The sequence below is a fragment of the Protomyctophum bolini genome (assembly GCF_963924005.1).
Source record: "Protomyctophum bolini genome assembly, chromosome: 18".
NCBI classification, from domain to species: Eukaryota; Metazoa; Chordata; class Actinopteri; order Myctophiformes; family Myctophidae; genus Protomyctophum; species Protomyctophum bolini.
Window position 1 is genome coordinate 14,429,659 of NC_137879.1, and position 22,646 is coordinate 14,452,304.

General features: G+C 40.0%; 1 protein-coding gene across 1 annotated transcript; it reads right to left on the bottom strand.

The window, feature by feature from the left end:
• Positions 1-14: 14 nt before the first annotated feature.
• ipmkb (inositol polyphosphate multikinase b) lies at positions 15-17,970 on the bottom strand. The gene is made up of 6 exons (XM_080789762.1): positions 16,936-17,970; positions 10,875-10,960; positions 9,854-9,950; positions 8,960-9,132; positions 5,968-6,049; positions 15-5,403 (listed from the first exon to the last, which is right to left on the bottom strand). Exons 1-6 carry the CDS (start codon positions 17,168-17,170, stop codon positions 4,556-4,558), a joined length of 1,521 nt encoding a protein of 506 aa, XP_080645888.1. The 5' UTR covers positions 17,171-17,970; the 3' UTR covers positions 15-4,555.
• Positions 17,971-22,646: the final 4,676 nt, after the last annotated feature.

The following is a 22,646-nucleotide window of genomic DNA, read 5'->3' on the forward strand; positions in this document are numbered from 1 at the left end:
CGCAATACTTTTTGTCTTTTTCATCAAGTCATTATTTTGAGAAGGTTTCTTAACTTTATTATGACAACTTAGTCACATTGGTGTTAATGGACTCTACATGGATGTTCCCTATAGATGAGATGAACCATTAATGAGAGCATCCTGGCTAATGCTACTCCAACAATGGTGTTATATGCAATATACTGTATGTACTTCAAGAGGGCAGATATACAGTATTTGTTGAAATGGTAGTTCACTGATGACTATCATCTTGAAATTTAAATGAAAACTGTCTATGCTTCCAGGAAACACCTAGTTTGTTCATGAACACATTTGAGTCTTATTCTTGCAAAAAATAAGGTTTCTTTTAGCAGAGAATGTTTGAGTTTTTGAGTTATCCTTATGTACACGGATGATGTTCTCAGTTCAACTTTAGGCTCATTTGTCAAATATACTGTATTAAATCCAGTCTAAATTCAGGCTTTCTTTAAAAACCACATTCAAAATTTACATAATTTGTTTCCACAGCAAAACAGAACTAGTAGGGTCTTGTTAGTTTGGTTTGCACAGCAAGGCCAACAGACAATTTCTTAAACATATTGTGGACTTCACATTATTTTTCCTAGCTTCTGTCAATGGAGATGATAAGCGATCACACAAACCTAGCAGGACTGCAGTATTTCATTTCATAATGGCATTGTGTAAACAAAAATGGAAACAAAACAAGCATACCTATACTTAACTGAGACACCTGGTCAATGAGATTATGCTTCACAAATAACAGATTGTGGCATTTATACTTGTTTTTTCAATTCAGACATTACATAAAGACACTTTTGTGGATAAAAAGAGGAATTCCGTCAGCCTAGAAGAAAAATGTTGGTGGGTATGGTGGCCTCAATTGATTTCACCGTTCTCCTAAATATCAAATGGGTAAATGTTTAAAATTGTTTCCGACTCCTTTATTCAAATACATTTAAAGTTCAATTGGTTCTCATTTGCTCTTTCGTATTATTCTCATCACATGTATTCATTCCTAATATCCCTCCCAACATTTCCCTTCTTGGTCTCCACATATGGGTAGCGACTGGTTGGTTAGTTATTCCATTCAAAGAAATGCAAAACAAAACGGATGTTACATATTGGTTATTCCATTAGTCTTTCAGTGCATTACAGATCAAAACAAAAAAGTCCAGAAAACAGGTAAAGTCCTGGCCTTAGTACATTGTTACCAAATATCTGGCCATGAGAAGAGCTACAAAGACGTATTTGGTTTTGAAAATGAGTTGAGTTGTAAACAAGATATATAATCATTATAGAAACTTACAGACTAATATTCAAACAAGTGATCTTTTGCATTGATGTTGGAGATACTGGCATTTTACAGCTGTTACTGCTACATTTGAAAGATTTAAACTTTTCTTTAGGTGTGAAAATGGCAGAACGCCACATTGCTCATTATCACATTTGCCATTGGGCGTGTCAGACATACGATAGTCATACTTGTAAAACTGCCCACCTACATCAATACCAAATGTCTTAATAGCCCAATTTCAAATTACATACACAAAATGTTTAAGCGGTGTATAATGTATGTAGATTGTTTGTTCAACCAACTGTTGAACTCAACAATACCTTGTATTGCAATGATAAAACACAGGGTGAAGGTTTCTATGAGTACAGATTTACAAAGCTGCCAAAATGTTCAATAATTATTCAAAACATGGATAACATGGAGACATCTTCGACAGAAATAAGGCAGTGGTAGAAAATAGGGCAAAAAAATAATTTCTTCTCTAAACATTGTAAACACTTCACCTTGATTCCAATGCCTAGCAAATAATAGTTTATTAATTCGAGTAAGTCAACAAAAAAACAAAACAAAAAACATTTGTATCCTTTGGTTAAGATTAGATTAAAATCATACATACATGTAACTGATTAATAATAAATAAAAAATCCAAAGATTCTCAGATTGTTAATTATACTAATGTTACAAGCTGCATAAGAGGAAGAGAATATATGTGCATATTGTAACAAAATAAATTCAAGGTTTGTGACCAGCCTGGGCAGTGAACGCTCAAAGATAACATTAAAAGTGGACTACTTTCTCTATTCATCGTAGGGTTTAAGTGGTTATGGGAAAGCAAAGTGAACGCAATTGATTAATCACATGGTCATTTTGCAGCTTTATGAACATGCACCTTTTCCTGATTAGACTAGTTCAAAGTTCACCTTTGCATTTCTCAACACATTCTTTATTTTTATACTAAATCATGACTGGTGTTCTGTTTTGCCAATGCTCATTTTGTCAACAGCTGAGTTAAGGGAGAAAACTGCCTTCCGTTCAGTCTAAAGAACCATTCAGATTAATCTTTCAGCCGGTAATACAATGTTTGTATATTTTGCATAATGACAAATGCACACTTTTTCTTTAGTCAATCAATACTTTGGCATTCTGCAGATTTGACAAAAAAAAAAAAAAAAAAAAGGCAATCATGTACATGTCCTCATCTCTCAAGCATTCTATCTCTATTTCTAGTAGGTTTGTTAGATTGTTGTCATAAAAGCAGCTTCCCAGGACCAATTTAACTTACAGCAGGGGTCTTCAACATTTTTCAGGTCATGGATTCCTTCGCTGAGACGAAGTAGGGACCCCCTAATACATATTGTATAAAATTGTGTTGCACATCAAACTTTTTCATAGATAGCTTCATAGACTATCATTAGTGTTGTGTAACTTTGTTTTTTTTTTGTACATTTAACCACTTAAAACCCTCAATACTTAATAAACCTGACCTTTGGTTCTGTACTTGGTTTTCTCCTTTTTCCCTCCAGACCAAACCTCTGCAGAAAATAGCCAATCTACAAGCTCACAACGGGCGTTATGAGCTTGCATCTGCTATTTCCGGCTAATGTTCCACAGAAGTAATTCATGTAAAAAATATAAGTTCCCGTCACACAAAGATTTGGCGGGCCCCCTAGTAACTGAGAACCCCCTGTTGAAGACCCCTGACAGTATCAATTAAAGTAAAATAAATCATTAGGATTTTCACATATCAGCAGCAACATAACTTATATGTCAAATGTATGTCAAGTTGGGAGTAGGGTGATTATGCCTTATTCAGATTAAGAAAAAAATCAAATCTCAAAGGGCAGGCAATTTGGCAGCTAAGAATATACATAATGATTAATATAATAATGAGCAGTGGTAAAAAACCAGCAACCATTCCTGGAATAAATGCTGACAAGAGGTCAGGAAGATTATTCTATGGGGGAAACAAACACTTAAAAATGAATCATTAACATTTTGTAAATTGTACAAAACATAATGTGGATTGGTTTGTTAGGAATAATAACAATGATAACTAATATTAACAACTAAGATGTTTTGATTATAGTAAATTTACCTGAGTTAGATACCTGTAGTGGTTCAAAAACAACAAAAACAGAACAAATTTAAAGAGTTATGAAGAAACAATGACCCAGCTTAAAACAGAACTGTCCTCTGACTGGTTTCAGTACATGCTCACCAAACTGTTTGTCCTAAAGTCAACGTGAGGCAATGTTATTTTTGACCCAGTCATCAATAGCAGTCAATTTGACCAAAGATTTGCAACGAGATGAAACCGCTTCTCATTTATATTTTGTCGTAGGACAGTGAGGTGCGCGGCACGTGACACTGTTGCATGACAGAGTATAAACGAAAGCACTGAACCCTTATTTGCACACTGTCTGTGATAAAAAATACAACAACCATAAAACCTCAACAAGAGTGTAATGTAAAAAGTTTAAAAGAAAGAAAAGAAACTGCCATCTTTAACTGTTGGTAACTTTCTAAACAACCTGAAGTGCACCACAGTGGTCGGTTGTCCGTGTAGTACTGTAGGTCTTAGGATAAATTCACTTTCACCTCAATCAAATCCAGTGTCTAACAAGGAGAATGTTGCAAATAATTGGCGAAAAGTAAATGAGAATCAAAGTCTTTCCATTAGCTGATGGAATTGAATCTCAATTTCAATGAAATTCCATTTGAAAGTCCTACAGTAGTGTGAGCATGTGCAAAGCAGCAGTCGAGGATCTGTTCTGTTTGAAGTGAAAGACTGTAATGCCTTCATGGGTATGATTAGTGCATAAGATACTGCTGCAGATCACAAAGAAAAGAGACTAGCCAACTCTTATTACCTCCACTCTGATTACAAAGTGGTGACACACACACACACACACACACACACACACACACACACACACACACACACACACACACACACACACACGACCATCAAATGAACAGATGAGGTTATGTTAGATTTCTTTTTTTTTCTTTTTCTTTCCTTCATTCCTCTTTCTGCTCAGAGGGGTTTTGAGACGATTTTAAACAAAACTGTCCTTTGCTGCTCCAAAACAAAAGACGGGGAAACAGGGTGAGGCGAGGGAGCGCAAAGACAGAGTATGGGGAACATTATTGAGGACAGACAGCATTTGAGATACTCAAGTCTGGTGCAGAACTAACGTGGCCAGAGGAGAGAGGAGGCAACGAGAAGGGACACGGTGGTGGAGTCTTTGAGAGAGACCCCTAGGAGGACTCGTGTAGGATCTGCTCCAGCACTGCCAGCAGGTGTTTCAGGCCATAGATGTAGCCATGGTCATGGCTATCACTCGAGAACACGTGTGCAAAGTCAATCATCCGGACCTCTACCTCCTCCTCTTCCTCTCCTCCGTTCCCTCCATCCCTCTTTTGTTTGCTCGTGTCCCTCCTTGTCGCTCGTCTCTCCGTCTCCCCTTCGTCCTCGCGCCGTCCCTCCTGCTCTTCCTCATCCTCCTCCTCGCTTTCCAGTTGTGAGCGGATGCCATTTCCGTTCGGCTGCGGCCGCCTCCCGGCCATGTGCTTCCACGGCGAATTGTCTTCCTCGCTCGAAGGCGCGATGGCGTTCGTCACCGGACCCGACGTTTTCGTTGTCGAATCTCCATTGCCATGGAATTGCCCCTTGGCACAGTAGTGATGATGATGGCCGCTTCTCCTGTGGTTGGCATACATGGTGGCCAGGCTGTAGTCCAGGGGCACGGCCACCCGGATGTTGTTGTTGTTGTACTCGGCCACGTCCGCGTCCTCTTCTTGGCCCACCGCGTGGCCCCGCCTCCCCTTCCCGTCGTCGACCTCCGGCGAGGCAGGCTTTTCTGTAGGCGGGCTGATCAAGGGGGTGCTGGGAAGAGAAGACGGAGGAGACGAAGAGGAGGGAGAGGTGGAAGAGGAGGAGGTGGGGGAGGAGGAGAAGCCCTCGTAGACAAAGAGCAAGGAGCTAGCGTAGAAGACCAGCTGACGCTGGGACTCGAACCAGCGGAGGATGTGGCGCACCCTGCGGATGCTGGACGACACGGCGTCCTTTCGCAGGCCTGCACCGTTGTGGAAGAACTTGGAGAGTCCTGGCGAGGACAAAGCAAGGGAGGAAAGAGTAGACGAGTTACGGAGGGGTGAAAGGTTGAGGAGAGAAAGAGAGAAACTTTATCTTCTTTCCTTCTTCCATTTTCTTTCCTTTCTTATGCCCCCCACCCCATTTTTAAATATGTTTTCTATTTATTGCATTGTTTGCTTATCTGCAGGATCGATTGATTTTCTAAACTTGATTAAAGTGTCATGGGCCCAAGCAAGGAAGCCCAGCCCATGTGGACTTACAGGACAATTTTCCCATTTTATTTCCTATCCTATCATTTTAAGAGCCCCCTGTGCATATTATGTAATATATATAATATTTCACTACAGATACTTGCTCAAATGTTATTATGGAAACAACTCAAATGATGTGACTCAGCACCAGTGAAAAGAGCCATACAGTAACGATTTCCAAATAACTCACTATACAGTATACACTATACAAAATATATTGTTTCCTAGAAATGGAAGTGGAACATGTTAACAGGTGAAAAGAACTGCCTGTCCAATAAGTTTATCTTTACACTTTCAATGTGAATGTGCTGATTTATACATACCGTCTTTAATAGTGTCTTTAACTAGTCCTCTTCCATAGTGCTGATCATAGGAGTCAAAACTGTCACTGCACACCTTATATACCTGAAAAACAATACAATGATAATACACATCAATAACGCACAGTACATAACATTGTTATTCACATTCAACAGCTAACCCTTCTCTTTGTATGTGTTTACATTTGAGTCATTTAGCTAATGTTCTGTTCCACAATAACCTTTACAGCAAAGCAGAGTATCTAAGTGTCAACTGTCATAAACAGATTAAATCGAGGTGTGGAACAATGTCTCCATCTAGTGGGGAAATAACATTATACACACAAAACAACAACATGGGCCTTGTGCTACTAGAATAAAGAAATGTGTAAACAGAGCTGTTACATTGCACAATTTCACTGAAATGGGGTAAAGTTGAGAGGTGTAAAGGTATGTACAGTATGTACAGTATGTCTACAGTATGTACTAAGATCAGTATGGTGCAGACAGTGCAAGAATACACAGATGATTGATGGTCTGTACAGGGGTTGCATTCTATTAGACATCCTTAAGTAGCTCATTGCTATGCTTCACCCAGAAGATACTGTATAAACGCTCCTGTTTGGGTTCTTTGTGTTTGTTATTATCACATTTTGGGTGTTCATACTGTATACATGTAATCTGTGGGTACTGGGCAGTATGTGTCTCTGATGCCTTGGCTTCAATCTCTCTCTTTCTTATCACATCCCTATCAGGAACGTCATTACCACTAATGAGTCTCCTCTCTCTAAACAAACAAGCTAAGCACGAGACATTTTCCATGCTGTGTGCCAGCCAGATAAGAGAGCCCTGGCCCAGCCACCTGTGGTAAAAAAGAAAAAAAAAACTACAAGAAAATAATCTTAACCACTTAAAACCATATATACTTCACCACAAATATCTAAAATTGATTGACAAAGCTCACATCGAGATTGCATCGTTATATTGTAGATCTGCTAATTTCACAATTCTTTTGAAAAACGTTGCCTATAATGACAAACAGAGTAATCCTGGGCTTGTAAGGTTTTTATTTTCATGAACTGAGAGAATATAGTTATGCTTTCATTTACTGTGATAGCGAAATGGCTATACGAATATAACTTATTCCTATAACATCCATATGTACTGTAGCATGTCCACTAAAATGGTAGATCACGTCTTCACTCGCCACAGCTGACGGAGCCAAAGTCCAGTGGCTACAGTAATTACGTAAGAATTTGGAAAGGCTCCAAGGAGAAGCATTATGGGTAAATGTCATAGCACTTAACCATAGGTATACACATAGTGGAGTGGGTTTACGGAAGGTGTGGACATTTTGGTCATGACTCAAGCATCCAATCAGTCACTGTCATTAGCAGGGCCCGATGTAAGACAAACACTAGTTGGGTCTTTGAGGAACAGGCTCTGTCTTACAGTATACAAAGGACGACACAATGTCGACTTCTTCACAAAGCCCTTGATGTAGTATATTCTTGTCATACTTTTACATTCCCCTTCTCTCATTGTTTCTACTTGCACTGATAATGTCAAAACACACAGAAGCAGAGGCAAAGCTTTTCATGGGCCATCCACATCAAGCATACAGTAACAACTAGAACTATATGGATTTAATAATCTTTCTAAATCAAGTGGAAGGCAGAGTCCACACCACAACATAAGTGTGGATGCTCACCTAATTATTGTTAATGCGCTTGGTGTGGATCAAGCAGGTGAGTATATTAACTTGTAGTATAGTACTATTCCAAATTTTAGCAGAAATACAAGGCGTGTCACTTTTTTTTTAGGGAACTACTGATTTAGAAGGCATTTGTAGAATGGGCCTCAGGTCTTAATGAATATATTGTAATGTACTAAGTCAGACCACCAAGCCACCATGTGTTGCATGCTGCATGTGGGAAATGGGACAGGAAGGAGGCAGATACCGTTGATGATGGTGATGAGCGTTATGGAAACTGATGGAAGGGATACCAAATTCTTTCTCTCTTCCGTTCCTACCGATAAGATCCCTACAGCTCTCTCCACTTTCTTGTTCCTTCTTTCTTACATTTCATCTCTCCTAACCTTCTTCTTCATCCAAACCTCCTTCCTCCTTTTCTATCTCCATCATTCTCAGCATCTTTGCCAGTAGTTGGGCGTTTTTGTACATTGTGTATACAGTGTGGTGCGTTCTACCATGTTACGCTACAGTATATACGTAGACAATTTGAAGAAGAAAACAAATTAAATCATATACAGTCTATTAACCATCCGAGGTAACGTATCTGATACGCAGGAGAAGGTCCATGTGGACTTAGCCTCTTTCATGTGATATGGCGCCCGAGGGGAAGGCTTATGTGTGGCTAATAGTTGCGTTGATAATGACCACTGGCCATGGGAGTTATTTTCATTTAATTCGGCTGTGCATGTGTGAGGAAATAATTATGGTATACCCTCTGACTATACCCACTAAAAACACCTGTGTGTGTGTGTGTGTGTGTGTGTGTGTGTGTGTGTGTGTGTGTGTGTGTGTGTGTGTGTGTGTGTGTGTGTGTGTGTGTGTGTGTGTGTGTGTGTGTGTGTGTGTGTGTGTGTGTGTGTGTGTGTGTGTGTGTGTGTGTGTGTGTGTGTGTGTGTGTGTGTGTGTGTGTGTGTGTGTGTGTCTTTTCTTTTCTCCAAAATAAGGCCAGCTGGGAATGTTTGAGTCAGAGGTGGGAGTATTGTACTCCCCTCCTCTTAAAGCTATCACTATCACTAATGTGCAATATTCTCAAGCTCAGCTGCTCTGTGTCTCACAGTACCAGGCGTTAGTTGTACTGCACTGCTTTCAGGCATAGATAGTAGATCAATTTAATTGGATACCATTGTTTTTTACTTACCGTAGATAAAAGTATCAATACTGCAATAAAGAAATACTCTGATGGCATCAAAATGTACTTAAAGTACCAAAAGTAAAATAACTCATTATATAAAAAACAATCTCCACACATATCCCACTCACCCTCATGCCCAGAACCAGGAAGCCTATTTCCTCCATCAGAGGATATTTTCTGATCTGATCTGTTCGTTTCTCTTGCGAGGCGAACGGGTCGTAGCTTCGCTGGCCCAGCTTGACGTCCATGATGCACGGCTTGATGAATCGACGCGTTACATCCTCTAGCTTCAGGTACAGGTCTGAAACAGAGAAGAGATGAAAATCACTTTGTCAGAAATATCACATTTGTGTGTCAGTAGTAATAGTCACTAGGATGGCGCAGTGGTAAAGTAGCTGGTCGTCACTAGAAAAACATTCATCTCATGCATCTCCACCACCTAAATAGGACTGTGCCTCAAGCCGGACGCAGCTCGTTTTTCAAAGGGCAGTTTTAATTTAATGAATTAATATAATGCTCAAAACACACGCACCCATGACTAAGTCACAGCGTGTTGCAGCAGGTGTGAATACATTGTGTGGCCACATAAATGCGTCCGGTATAGTGAAATTGGCGTGGACACACCGCCAAGGCGCAAGTTATGACGATGCGCCATGGCGCAAAGTTCCGCCGTTAACACAGGGCTCCAAGAGTTTAAAGCGTCACTACCAGTCTGTGCTGCTACTTACACCCAACTAAAAACACTTAATACAAAATATAAATTGAGTTGGTCTCAACTTTGTTCATCGTTCAACTCGTTCTTGCCATTAACAGTTTCCTGTACTATTTAACCCTTTTCATTTATACGTGTGGTTTGAGCAACACTTCAATGGTGACTCTGAGTCTGCAGCAAAGTAGCTGGCCACGTTTGGCTGTTTCGTACTGTAGCTCTGTTGCCACTTGTGCGAACGCAGCAGCTCCCTGAGCTCCGCTAGCAGGGCTAAAAACAGACTCACACCAACAAATGAAACATGTTCCGTTACCTTTGGGGCTGTCAGGAGAAGACCAGGTGCCATAATATTTGGGCAGGTGATTTTGGAGTTCCAACAGACATGGATCGCGGCAGTCCTCTGCATACACCTAGAAAACAGACGCACACAGTAGAAGGAAGTTAAAGTTGGTTTACCAAAATCTGTAACCATGAGCAATTATTATCAATTTATTACTAGCTCCCTTTGTCACTGGTGTCACTTTTCACTGTAATTGTTCTGCCCCCTGTACTACAGTATGTATACTTGCTTTTGTATTGTATGTTTATGTATGGATACCCTTTTACCACTTTTAAGAGCCTGCTCAGAGACTACAGATGAAAATGTGCTTATGGCTAACTCTGGCCCATTTACATGGATTTGCAAAATGACGTGTTGATTAATGTGCATTGTCCCTGTCCCTAAAATTACCAATACTGCATTAACAATATCACTGATGATGATGCCCAAATACATCCTAGCAGAACCACATTGGTGGCGTGACGTGTTTTTAATATCTATAATTATGTCTAAACCGATTTATTAGGTATTATATACAGTATGCCCTGGGCCACATATAGAATGAATTCCAGTGGTATGGTCAGAGAGATAGACAGAGATAATGCTGTGACTTACTGTTGTGTGTATGAGAGCTGCTGAGGCTAACAGCTTTTCTAAGCCCTAAACCAAACAATGCTTGAGCAGTAGTCTACATCACAGATGCATCACCCTGTCTGTGTGTGTGTGTGTGTGTGTGTGTGTGTGTGTGTGTGTGTGTGTGTGTGTGTGTGTGTGTGTGTGTGTGTGTGTGTGTGTGTGTGTGTGTGTGTGTGTGTGTGAGTTTGATTCAGTGTATGCAACTATGCACATGCACTATGTGTACAGTGCGCTGCTATTTTTATAATTTAAATAAAAAAATGGACTGTCATGTTCATAATATGTAACTGAGCAGCTCTGTAAATTTCTGTGTGTGTAAATGTTTACATAACCGTGATAGAGAACAGCATCTGTGTGTATTGTATTTTCGTTCTATTACCATGCTATAAAACTGCATCTCGCGCGGGCCTCTCGGTGGTGGCTGAAGCTGTTTCAAAACGGTTCCGTCCGGATGCTGTAAAATACCTGGAGAAAAGAAGGGGAAAAACGGTAAATATTAACTTATTTTGTTATTTACTGCATGAACAGTGTTGAGTGCTGTTCGTACATGAACTAAACCAACTACTAACGTACTGTCCTTGACTCCTTGTAGACTCATTGGTCAGCATGTACACAAACAGGAACTTGTATACAACACTGTGGTGTTAAGGTTCCCCAGGAGATGACACTGGTTTTACAGTCTGAACAACTAATAAAGTAAGTCTATAATTTGAGTTCATTTATTTACACTAGGTAATGCTATGGAAACATATTGGTTTGAGCTTAGTAGAATTTCCAATTGTGAAATGTGTCAATGCTTGCAACAACAACAGAGCTCAGGCAATATTTCACATAAAACAATAAGTTAATTGTTTTTAATAAATAATTTTCAAACACACTACACGGCCACACCTTTAACCACCAAGCAATAAAATCCAGGGCGGCCGTGTGGAAAGAAGGCTAAGAGACATTCTCTCACACACAAAACAAAGTGTCATCTGTGAATAAGAGGCATTTTGCAACTGGTTCAATAGAAAGTAGGGTGTAACAGTACATGTACAGTACGGCCATTTACCAAACAAATGGCCAAAAAAGAAAAGAAAAATGTGTCTTTGTAAGACACTACAAAGACACATGTTTGCCCTAAAGCCCATCACAGCCCATCACAGTGAAAGAGAGAAAGTAATCTCTCTTCTTCACTTAAGTTTAAATTTAATATCAGCCAGTGGTGTGAACAATTCAATCAATGGCCATTTGCTGTACAGTAGTATGAGCATGAGTGGCGTGCCTTCGTCTTACTTTGTTTGTTTAATATTAGACAAGGGTCATTTGACTGGCAACCTTACAATTTAAAAAAAAGGAGAGAGTGCTTTCTCATTCCATCAGCATTCTTGCTTTGTCAGTGTGATGGTCAAAAGCACTCGAGTCGCAATGTAAAAAAGAAACATATTTATATTATTATTATTTTTAATCCCCCCACTTTTTCAACTTTTTTACACAACAGGCAGTGCTCATCAAATGAGCTTTAACGCAAAAGGCTTGTAGCTCAATGTGAAGCCTCATTATTCTCCCTCGCCATCCCTTGCACTAAGCCTACAGCTAGTGCTGTATAGAAGTACTTATACATATAGAAGAAAAGTAAGGAAAATCGTGTTTCTCCTAGTTACATCATCATGGGCTGACCACGGCTGATTAAATATGGAGGGTGAGGATTAGTCTGCTAGTCTGCTCCATAGATTCTAAGACAAACACAGACGCGCGTGCACTCACACACGGGCAGCTCACTGGCAAACTAAACATGCATTTGCAACATACAAGCACAAATATTTGCACACAAAATATATCAACACACAGAAGGCGGTGGTAGAAAAAAGCTGATAAAGTGAACAGAAGTTTGCCGTTTGAATGCCAAGAAAAATAAGCAAGCCATGCTCTAACTTTTTTCAAGGTGCCCTTAGGCATGGAGTTACTCAATAGCCAACCGTACAAAATTGTGGCAGTACGAGCTAAGTAAGTAACCCTCCCATAATGATTCTGTAACTAAAATGTGTTGTTAGTATTCTACTGTGTGTTAAATGAGAGTTATACCTTGATGCATTAAGCACAGCACATAAACAAACCATGAACCAGAACAGAAGAATTTCACTCTTATGTACCTACATGTAACCATGACTTTATTTCATTTAATTTATTTTATTTCACACTGCACTTTATATTATACGTTCATGCCTTGTTGTTGTTGCAAACACTTTGTTTTTGATACAAATATAATAATTATGTTTATTTGTATTATTAACAGACAAACATACTTTAAGATATATGCAGCTCTCCTTGAATATCTTGCTTTACACAAAGCCTGCTTTTATTTGCAGGCCGATGCCTTTATGCTTTAGTTTATCGTACAGTTATAGCTCCACGAACATTGTGAGCGAGTCGTACAAAAAAAGAATGTGAATTAATTGCGCGGAATAAAAACGCCCTCAGAGTGCAAGAACATTTAAGCTTAAGCTTGAACATTTTCTCCTTCCTTGAAACACGTGCGGTAGTACGCGCGCACACACACACACACACACACACACACACACACATACACACACACACTTTAGTAATCAAACTGCACATGTCAACCACTCATTCAGTTAGTCAACAGCAAGACAATGTAATTTGCAAAGGACAGGTAAAAATATCTTTGATGTGTTTTCTGTTTCATTTTTTCAATTAATTCACCCACTTTTCTATATTTGATCTCAGATGTAATAGGAAGCCAACAAGCCATCATAACAGTTCTGTGTTGCTAACAAAAAAGACAGTAAATTTGCATTCAGCTTGTACTTTACAATTATTATTTCAGTCAATAAATCAGTCAGTAAACTACAGTAAATGGCAAACAGTGAATTTAATTGTAATGCCTTTCAATATGCAATATTGAGTAAGCTAGCCTTGGGTAAGCTAGCATTGGCCAACAAGTAACATAAACCTGTCTTAGATTTTTAAGCCTGGAGAGAAACAGGAAAAGATTTTAAGGAGGGTGTAACATATCTGAAAGTTTGTCATGCCAGTTATGTTAGTCAGGCGGCTGACCGGTTTGTCTTCCTTTCAACCAGCTAGTTAGCCAATTATTCAGCTGTGTTCAGTCAGCCAAGCAATCACTTGGTCAATCAGTACTGTAAGCAAAACCAACAGTCAGTAAGCGCTCAATCTGAGAACCCATCATCAAAACATAAAGGAATAACAGCGCCCGCTTTTCCTTTGAAAACTGTCTGTCTTGGGAAACTACTAAGCACTTAACTCAGTCATTCAGTCAGTAATGTTTGGAGCAGTACATCCAATTCCGTAACACGGCTGTTACAGTTTTGTGTCTTTACAAATGAGTTAGACAGGTACAGTATATGTGCACAAGGATGCTCGCACACCAAAGTCCTTCTTAGCGGTGCCGGCCCACGGGAGAGAACTTGAAGAGGGAATCTTGAAACAACAAGAAAGTGGCCACACACGCCAATACTTTATTAGGACAGCAGGTTAAGACAGAATCCAACGTTCTGGCGGTTAAGCCTTCATCAGGAAATCTGACAGACAGGTATATGTGAACTTTCAGCAGGTTACTGTAACTGCATGTCGTACAAGAGACTTCTGCCTTGTCCTACATTTTCTTTGGGCTTTTTTGTCAGGTGAAACCTGACTAATGACAGCTCAAGAACTAAGCGACCTAGTCATCAATGGGGCGAGCTAGTCATCAATGGGAGTCCCACCCCATGCCACCTAAGCCAATGGGAGTCTGACCCATACTCTGAAACGTGGCCAGAAACGCCGTCAGCCAATCGCATAGTAGCAACTAGCGACCTAGTCATGATTGCCTGCCTCCTATGCTATGACACACGCACTGTGGAAGGGCTGATTTCACCGAACACCCATATGCACACAGCACACACCAGTGGAGCGCGGCTAATGAGCTAACTGGAGAGCAGCAAAGATGCACAACGGAGACAGCGTTTGTTTCACCTGACAAATATGTTGTTTTTTTAATAGGTGCATATTTTTCCTCTAATTAATGGACTTACATATTTGTATGGAGTTCTTTCCAAAAAAAGAACATCTGCATTAGATTTTTTTGTTTTGGGGGGAAATCTTTTTTTTTTTTAAGGGGCGTTTACTTCCAACCCATAAAAAAATTGGTCCACAACCCACATATGGGTCCCGACCCACAACTAGAAACAGTGATCTAGAGCTCTGTCTGAGACAAGAGACGACAGGTGTCCAGAATGTATGCAATGCATTCCCGTTAAGAGCACTATGCAAATCTAGCATAGGTGTTGGGGTCAGCGTTAAATCAGCACAAAATTCATTAACCCTGCACACAATCAGCATCTGTTTCAATGGACTAAAATACACATTTCACACCCGAGGATCTGAAGAAGACCCGACAAGCTCATTGAGATCAGTCTCAGCTATTTCCAAATGGCATCCCGATCGATTGTAGCAATTTCCTTCATTCCGCTGAAGCCTACAAATATAACTTAAGCAACAAGAAGCACACAATGCACATCCCTGTGACTGCGCACCACTGTGGAATCATAGTTTCAGACCTCATCAAACAGTCCATGACAACTTTTAACATGTGACTTGAGGGTTGTAGAGCAGTGGTTCTCTGAAAGGATCATAAGTACTATTGGTGTTCCATCCAAACAGAAAGTTAATTGCAATTAATTTACAATTCACATTCACAATTGTCCTGGTGCTAAATAACAGGTTGTGGCCGTAACAAAGACTTCTCGCGTCATGAATGTACTCTAGTGAATAAGCAATAACAATAGTATAAATAGGCTAATGGTACACTAATTCAGAAGTTTGTACACATTCTTCAACTGAGGGATTTTAAAGGCCGCCTGTTGTGGTGCATTGACGATTTGACGGCATTGAAGGAAAATGTGTTTTATGTAAATCATGGTATAACAGACTACATTCAGTTTTATATGCTATGAAGTAATAATCAGGATAGTACAGCGCCCTTGTAATGTGGTACTACCTACCAACAGATACAGTAAAGGTCCACAAAGCTTTCTGGGTCACTTCAGGCCTATATTGTTATGACAACTAGGGAAGGGGACAGTGGGACAGTCTAAAACGCTATGGACACAACATGGTGTCATTGTAGAGTGGCATTACAAGATGAACAGGATTCCAATACTGGTTCTACAACTACACTTGGTTATACTGTAGCAGCTTGTAGAAAGAAGATTTCATACAGTAATATCAGTCTTCCATTTGTAACTCAGAGTGTACAAATTTGGTTACATTTGTACACTCAAACACTGAGGTTTTTATACTCTGTGGCTAAGCCTCAATGTAACCTGCCTATTTTATTCAACTTTAGTGGTCCATTTGACGCTTTTGTTTTGTCCACCTTGAAGGAGAACATAAGTCATGGCGACTGGCGAGAATTCTAAAATGTCCATCATGTTATATTACATATAATTTCCTGTTGCATTGGTTTTATGGATTACTTCCACCGACACTGCTGCTTTGTTTGACAAGAAAAAAAACAGGAGAGTGGAAGGACACGAACAAGTCATAAATTCGTTTTTATAAGTGTGTTTCAGAATCTTTTGTGATAAATGTGTGACCTCACAGAATCATATTCTTGTGTTTCATATAATTTGTGTATGTATACAGACATGCATATACATCGCTGTACTAAAGCCTTAGCCTTGTAAACAGTATTCTGCTTTAAGAAGATAGACTAAATGGAACAGAACCATAAAGAATGTTGTGGATGGACAGGTCTTGGCCTGCCAGCCATTGAGTCATACTCGTCACCTAGAGGCCTCACAAATTGGTGATGACCCCTCATACTGTGAATTTCTTATCATTCCAGGAAGTACATTTGTTCTTGTCATTCTTGGTGTGTAATCATCATTAGGGAGTAATTACACTTGCGACAGTGACACCATGATGGGAATGAGGTTAACTACCTAGTAGTAGGATAGAATACTAGTATATGGGTGCCCTCCGAACAGGGTGGCCCAAAAAAACACAGTCCATTTTCTGAAAACATGTTTTAAACCCAGTAGATCTTTGGGATCCAAACATAGACATGTGTGTTCCAGCCAGGCTTCCAGCGGCCTGTAATTTAGTCAAGTAACTCATTGACCAACTGCTGACTGCCATGACTCATCCAGGTGCGATTGTACTGAACTTGACATCAGTTACTGATTGATCACTATATAATCCACTCAATTCAAGCAGCTCAACACACACAGTGGAGTCATTGATCACCATTATGTCTCCTGTGAATGGATGAATTTTGAACAATGCGTATCAGTGATAAACTGACAGACATGCAGTTGTGCAACTGCTGTTGTGAGAGAACTAAGCGAAGGCTACATACATTTTATTCTAGATCCTGGGGGTCTTAATTGCTAAATGAATTGGGACAAAGTCCCACATCCAATGAACTGACTCACCTACTGTATCCACGCCAAACTTGTGACCTGCCACCTGATGAGACAGCGGGACACAACCGTTCAGGTGAGACCCCGGAGGAGGCGGCTGGCCGTTCTTCTCGTTGGCCGGGGGGCCCCCGGAGGAGAGCAGCGGCCCCAGGCTGACCCCCACTGCTGTCGGGCTGCTCGGGGTCAGTTCCAGTCTGCCCAGTGCCAAAGAGGACTCCATCATCACTTGATGCTGAGTTGACGACATGATTCGCACAAATAAGCTCTTACTTTACTAGTCCCAAAAAATAAAAATAAAATAAATAAAAAAGATAATTGATGTGAATTTATAGATTCACATATTGCTATTACGTCACCAGTGAAGATAGCAGCCCCGCACAATTTATAAATCTGTGGTGTCGTGAGGTTGAGGACCCCTCATAGCACAGGCTCAACCCCGACCAACGTCCCCGGCGACAGGACTCGTTCTCGCTGCAACTGAACCCACCCAAGCAGGGCGACGATGAGTCTCTACTACTAGTGTGCACAATAATGAAGCAGTGCTCCCAGACCCAAAGCAGTGCTGATTCAATGCTTTTCATATCTTGAACAGCAGCATAAATACATTCTAGCCACATCCCACTTCCTCGCTTGGAGAGACGTAAACACTCCTCGGTATGTTTGAAGCTCTTTCTCTCTGCCTCTCTCTCTCTCTGGATAATGGTGGTGTGTGTTGATGACAAGGGAGTGATGATATATCCAGATAATATCCAGTCAGGTTTAATTGCAGAGCCGCGGGGGAAAGGACAGCAAATTATTACCCTCCAAAACCGCATACGAGTCCATTTAGTCCAGTTTCGATAGCGATCTTGATGATCCTGTGCATTCTAAAATCTAAACCAATAACGTCCCTAGACAGATAGTCTTGTCATCCTCACATGGCTCCTCACAGCAGCCTCAGTCCCATGGGCTCATCGTTGGAAAACGAAACTGTCAATCGCTCTAAAATGCATGATCTTGCAAGAGATCCGTGTGTTCCTCATATGTGATAGATATTCAGGTCAGTGTAGGCGGCGATCGACGTAACATGACGCATGCTACAGCCACCTACACTTACGACAGCACTATACTGTCGTAAAAACACACGTTTGTGGCAGCTTCGGTGTAACACTTTCCATTACAATATGAAAATACAAAATACCGATCTTGACTTGAGCGATGCTTTTCGGAGACGCGAGGTCGCGAGCCCAACGACGTGTGTGTGTGTGTGTGTGTGTGTGTGTGTGTGTGTGTGTGTGTGTGTGTGTGTGTGTGTGTGTGTGTTGTGTGCGCGACCGTGCGTGTGTGTGAGAGAGGGAGAGAGAAAGTGCTGTCAATTAATTTATAGAAAGATTGGCTGCCTACTAGTGCCTATAGTGCCTACTACCTATAACTAGGCTAATATAGTTATAGGTATAGTTATAGGAAGTAGGCACTAGTAGGCAGTAGTAGCTGTTAGGAATAATATATTATATTATTCCTAACAGCTTGTTGCAGGCTCTGTTTACACGCCCATTTTTGTTTTCAGTTGACACTTAATCTGGAAATGTAAAATTTATGTTTTCTCATAACAATAAAGCTCCATTATATCGAAGGGAGAGAGAGAGGGAGACATATACAATATGACACATTTGGGAACAAATGCAATAATGGGGACAAATCATAAATCAGTTGATTTTGCATAAATCATCAGTTGTCACATTGCATACCAAATTGGTGTTCCCAATTATGTTATACAAAAGATTAAGCAAAATAAAGTAACACGGTATAACAGACTACATTTTTATATGCTCTGCGTCTGAACAGGATATTACAGTGTAGTGCCCACTGTAATGAACCAGGGAAGCTTCTCTTTTTTATATATTCTAATTTATATTTTTTAGGAGTGTTATGTGGTCTATGGGTCCTGCACATTCTTTGTGATCTACTGGTAGATCTACCTTTTGGGCACAGACAGAGCATGGTGTCATAATTGTCATTGTAAAAGAGTGGAATAAAATTACAACATAAACAGGATTCCAATACTGGTTCTACAACTACAGTTGGTTATACACTAGCTAGCAGCTTTTAGAAAGGAGATTCCATACAGTAATCCTCTGTAAAAATAATAGTTGTTTATAACCTTTATATTTGCCATCACTTATAGTACAATATAATACATTTATGATATGACATATTTTGTAGTGGCCAAGATCATAAGATGTCTCAGCTAGGCCTGAAATCTATTGTTTTGGTGCAGCCTATCTTGGTTCAGCTTGTCCTTGAAGCAGCTAGTATTGTCTGATCCCTGTGCTCGTTGGCAGAACAACTTTATCACAGATCTGTACAGAGTGTCCAACCTACTTCTCCCCATGATATAATGTACATTAAAGCCCAGATAGTCCCTTTGACTATCTGAAATTCCAATCCCATTGATATTATTAAGTAATCAGTATTATTTTGAGAGGTCTGAAGCAATTTGCCTTGCCATGCAAGCATATTCTATATCAAAATGGGGCTCCAGGTAGAGTCTTGAGAGCATTGTTGACAAAAGAGGAAATCCTGCCCAAAATCTTGTTCTTTGAAGTTTGATTGACTTTCTTAAGTTTCTTGATAACTTTTGATGCAATTTTCCCCCTTTATATTAAGTTTGTTGTCAAGAATAGGCCTACAGCCCAATAAGTCTTTGCTTGAGATTACTTTTATTGTCAACTCTGACCTTGAAATCATTTGCATTACTAATGGTGTGTTTGGACCCAAAACAAATTCAGATTCTGTATTGCCACGGTGTAATGACAGTTTGTTATCATAAAGCCAAATTCATATTTAGCTGAGTTCAGAACTTTGGGCTTTCTCAACTTGTATTTTGTCCTTGCCCGATACCAGGAGTGGTGATTAATCAGTCAACTAGAACAAATTGCAGTTTCAGGCTGCTTTCATGTTATACAAGGAAGTAACATTAACATCCTGGGGAACACCACAGTTCACTGGGAGGGACAAGGATAAGATTCCATTGACAGAATCACAACCACTTGTTCTCTTCCCTCAAGGTAGGATTTCATTCCACAGATCAAAACCAATCTCCTTCAGTTTATTCAGTAGAATTGACAGTGGCAATGAGTGTCAAACACCTTTTGGAGGTCCATCATGACCATTGTGTATTTGCCTGAGTCTACCTCACGTTTGATGTAGTTGGTCAGTGGATTTGTTGTGAAGCAAGATCAAACAGCAGTTTTGGTTCTGCGAAGTCTACTGATCTGTTTGTTAATTAATCTCTATAACGTCCCATCCCCCCCTTTTCCCCTCACTGTATATGTTTCTTTTCCCTTTTTACCTCCATTATGATGAATTCCTGTTCTGTTCTTTGGCTATATAGAAGTGTCTATTTGTACGTCTCTAATTTTTTTGATGAATTGAACAAGGTGGACCCTCTTGTAAACAAGTGTGATGCTTTATTGGGTCGTGTACTGTAATTCTGCAAACTGTTAATAAACTTTTCAATCAATCAATCAAAGATAGAATAAAGGATGGAAACAGGGCGGTAGTTGCAGGTTAAATAAAAGTAGCAATACCACAATGTATAGAAATACTCTGTTACAAGTATGAAAATAGGTATTTGGGGCTTAAGTGGTTAATGTATATTTCTATTAATCACCTAAAGTGCTAGTAACTAACTGTCAAATAATTGTAGTGGAGTAAAAACGAAAATATTTGCCTTTAATATATATAGGCCTACACTGGAGTAAAAGTTTAAGTATCAAAAATTTGAAATAGTCAAGTAAAGTAAATGTACCTCAACCTCAGCAGCCCTTTCGTACATGCACTTTACGTACATTACGCTCCACTACTGGTGACACACTAGTCATGGCTTTGTGTTCCCTATCCCCAAAGGTATGTAGGTCAGGGGAGTGTTATGCAAATGACTTAACCTACAGCATGGGTGGTGCCCTCTCTTATCTAAATGTAGGCCATGCTAATTTGTTGGATATGTGTTCGAGATCAAGAACAGTGTGTTCTGTGCACCTGAGTTTAATGTTGTTTAACATCGTTTAATGCAATCAGATAGGACTTTTCTGTTTGGATTTCTGGGCTGTCAAGGCCAGAAAGTAGTTTTTGCCCCTCAGTAGGCGTTCCCGCATAACTTCCGGGTATGATGATGATGTCACACGCATCTCACTCTCAATTCTAAGATGCTTTAAATTGATTTTGTGCTATTGATGAATACTTTAAAAATTTCATATTTCAGCATATTTCCCTTTTGAAAGATGTGTGACTATTGAATCTCTGAAGATCTGAGAGGGTGAGAGACTAATGAATAAATGTGTTCCCCTTCAGGTAATCCACAAGAGTTATTTGCTGTGACAGTAGGATTTATGAAAACACTTCTTACTTTTTTTAAGATACATTTTTGGTGAAGGAAACAATTTCTATTTTCAATGTATTCATTGCTGCCTCAAACCACTCCCTTGGACATGAATTATCTAGGAATCTCACACATAGAGCATCCTCTTTTACCAGAACAATTTCCCCAATTGCAGTGACAATTAGCCAATCTGTCGGAAAGATCATGGTATCTTAATGGGAAAATCAATTACATAACACAAATACTGGGAAAGGTCAACAAAATACAGCTTTGTTTACAACAACATAAGCTATTCCAGCTGAGCCTCTCATGTCTTCTCATAATAGCATGATTACTGTTTACGCAGTAATTATGCTATTAGGGAAATGTCCATCTTACATAATATAGACGGGGTCAGGGAAGCATATAGCACCATTATGCCATATTTATTTTTGCGGCTTTCGCCTTTATTTTATATTTTTTATAGAGGGAGTCGGGACAGACAGTAGGCTGACAGGAAGTGGGGGAGAGAGATGGGTAAAGGCCGTTGGGATCAGGAGTTGAACCCGCGGCACACTGCCAGACTCGGACTACCGGCCACGGTGCCTGGACCGCTGAGCCACAGCCCAGGCCCATATGATGACAATGTACTAACACACACACACACACACACACACACACACACACACACACACACACACACACACACACACACACACACACACACACACACACACACACACACACACACACACACACACACACACACACACACACACACACACACACACACACACACACACACACACACACACACACACACACACACACACACACACACATTTGAATTATTTTATTTGGATCTGCACAAGAGGCGTAATACAATAGACCCAAACACTGATCAGAATTAGGTTATACATTATATGGTCCAACCAGATAGCTGCACATGCTTAACACACAGAGGGAAAAGAAGAAAGAATAATATATAGTACATTGACATACTATTACTTGACACTATACTATGGATGTTTGCTTTGGGTTTTTTAAGCCACCTAGACACACACACACACACACACACACACACACACACACACACACACACACACACACACACACACACACACACACACACACACTTTAGTAATCAAGCAATCAATGTAAAAACATGTCAGCCACTCATTCAAGTATTTTAATGCCACAAAAGTACTAGGCTATGTAGTATGCAACATTTTCATATCTTTTTTTTGTGTAGTGTTCATTCATTGTAAATCTATGCAAACAATAGAACCGAAACAAACAAAAAAAACAAGCCTGACCTCTGTTGGGCGACAAGCAAAACTGCATCTATAGCTTCAAGGAACTACTACATTTACCATGATTCTTC

What these genes read in the sequence shown, in the direction of transcription:
- ipmkb (XM_080789762.1), bottom strand. Translation starts at nt 17,170, where the DNA reads ATGTCGTCAACTCAGCATCAAGTGATGATGGAGTCCTCTTTGGCACTG. An exon ending in GTTTGGCGTGGATACAGTAG is followed by an intron (nt 10,961 to 16,935) that starts GTGAGTCAGTTC and finishes TCTTTTCTCCAG; the next exon opens with GTATTTTACAGCATCCGGAC. An exon ending in TCCTGGTTCTGGGCATGAGG is followed by an intron (nt 6,050 to 8,959) that starts GTGAGTGGGATA and finishes ATTGTTTTTCAG; the next exon opens with GTATATAAGGTGTGCAGTGA.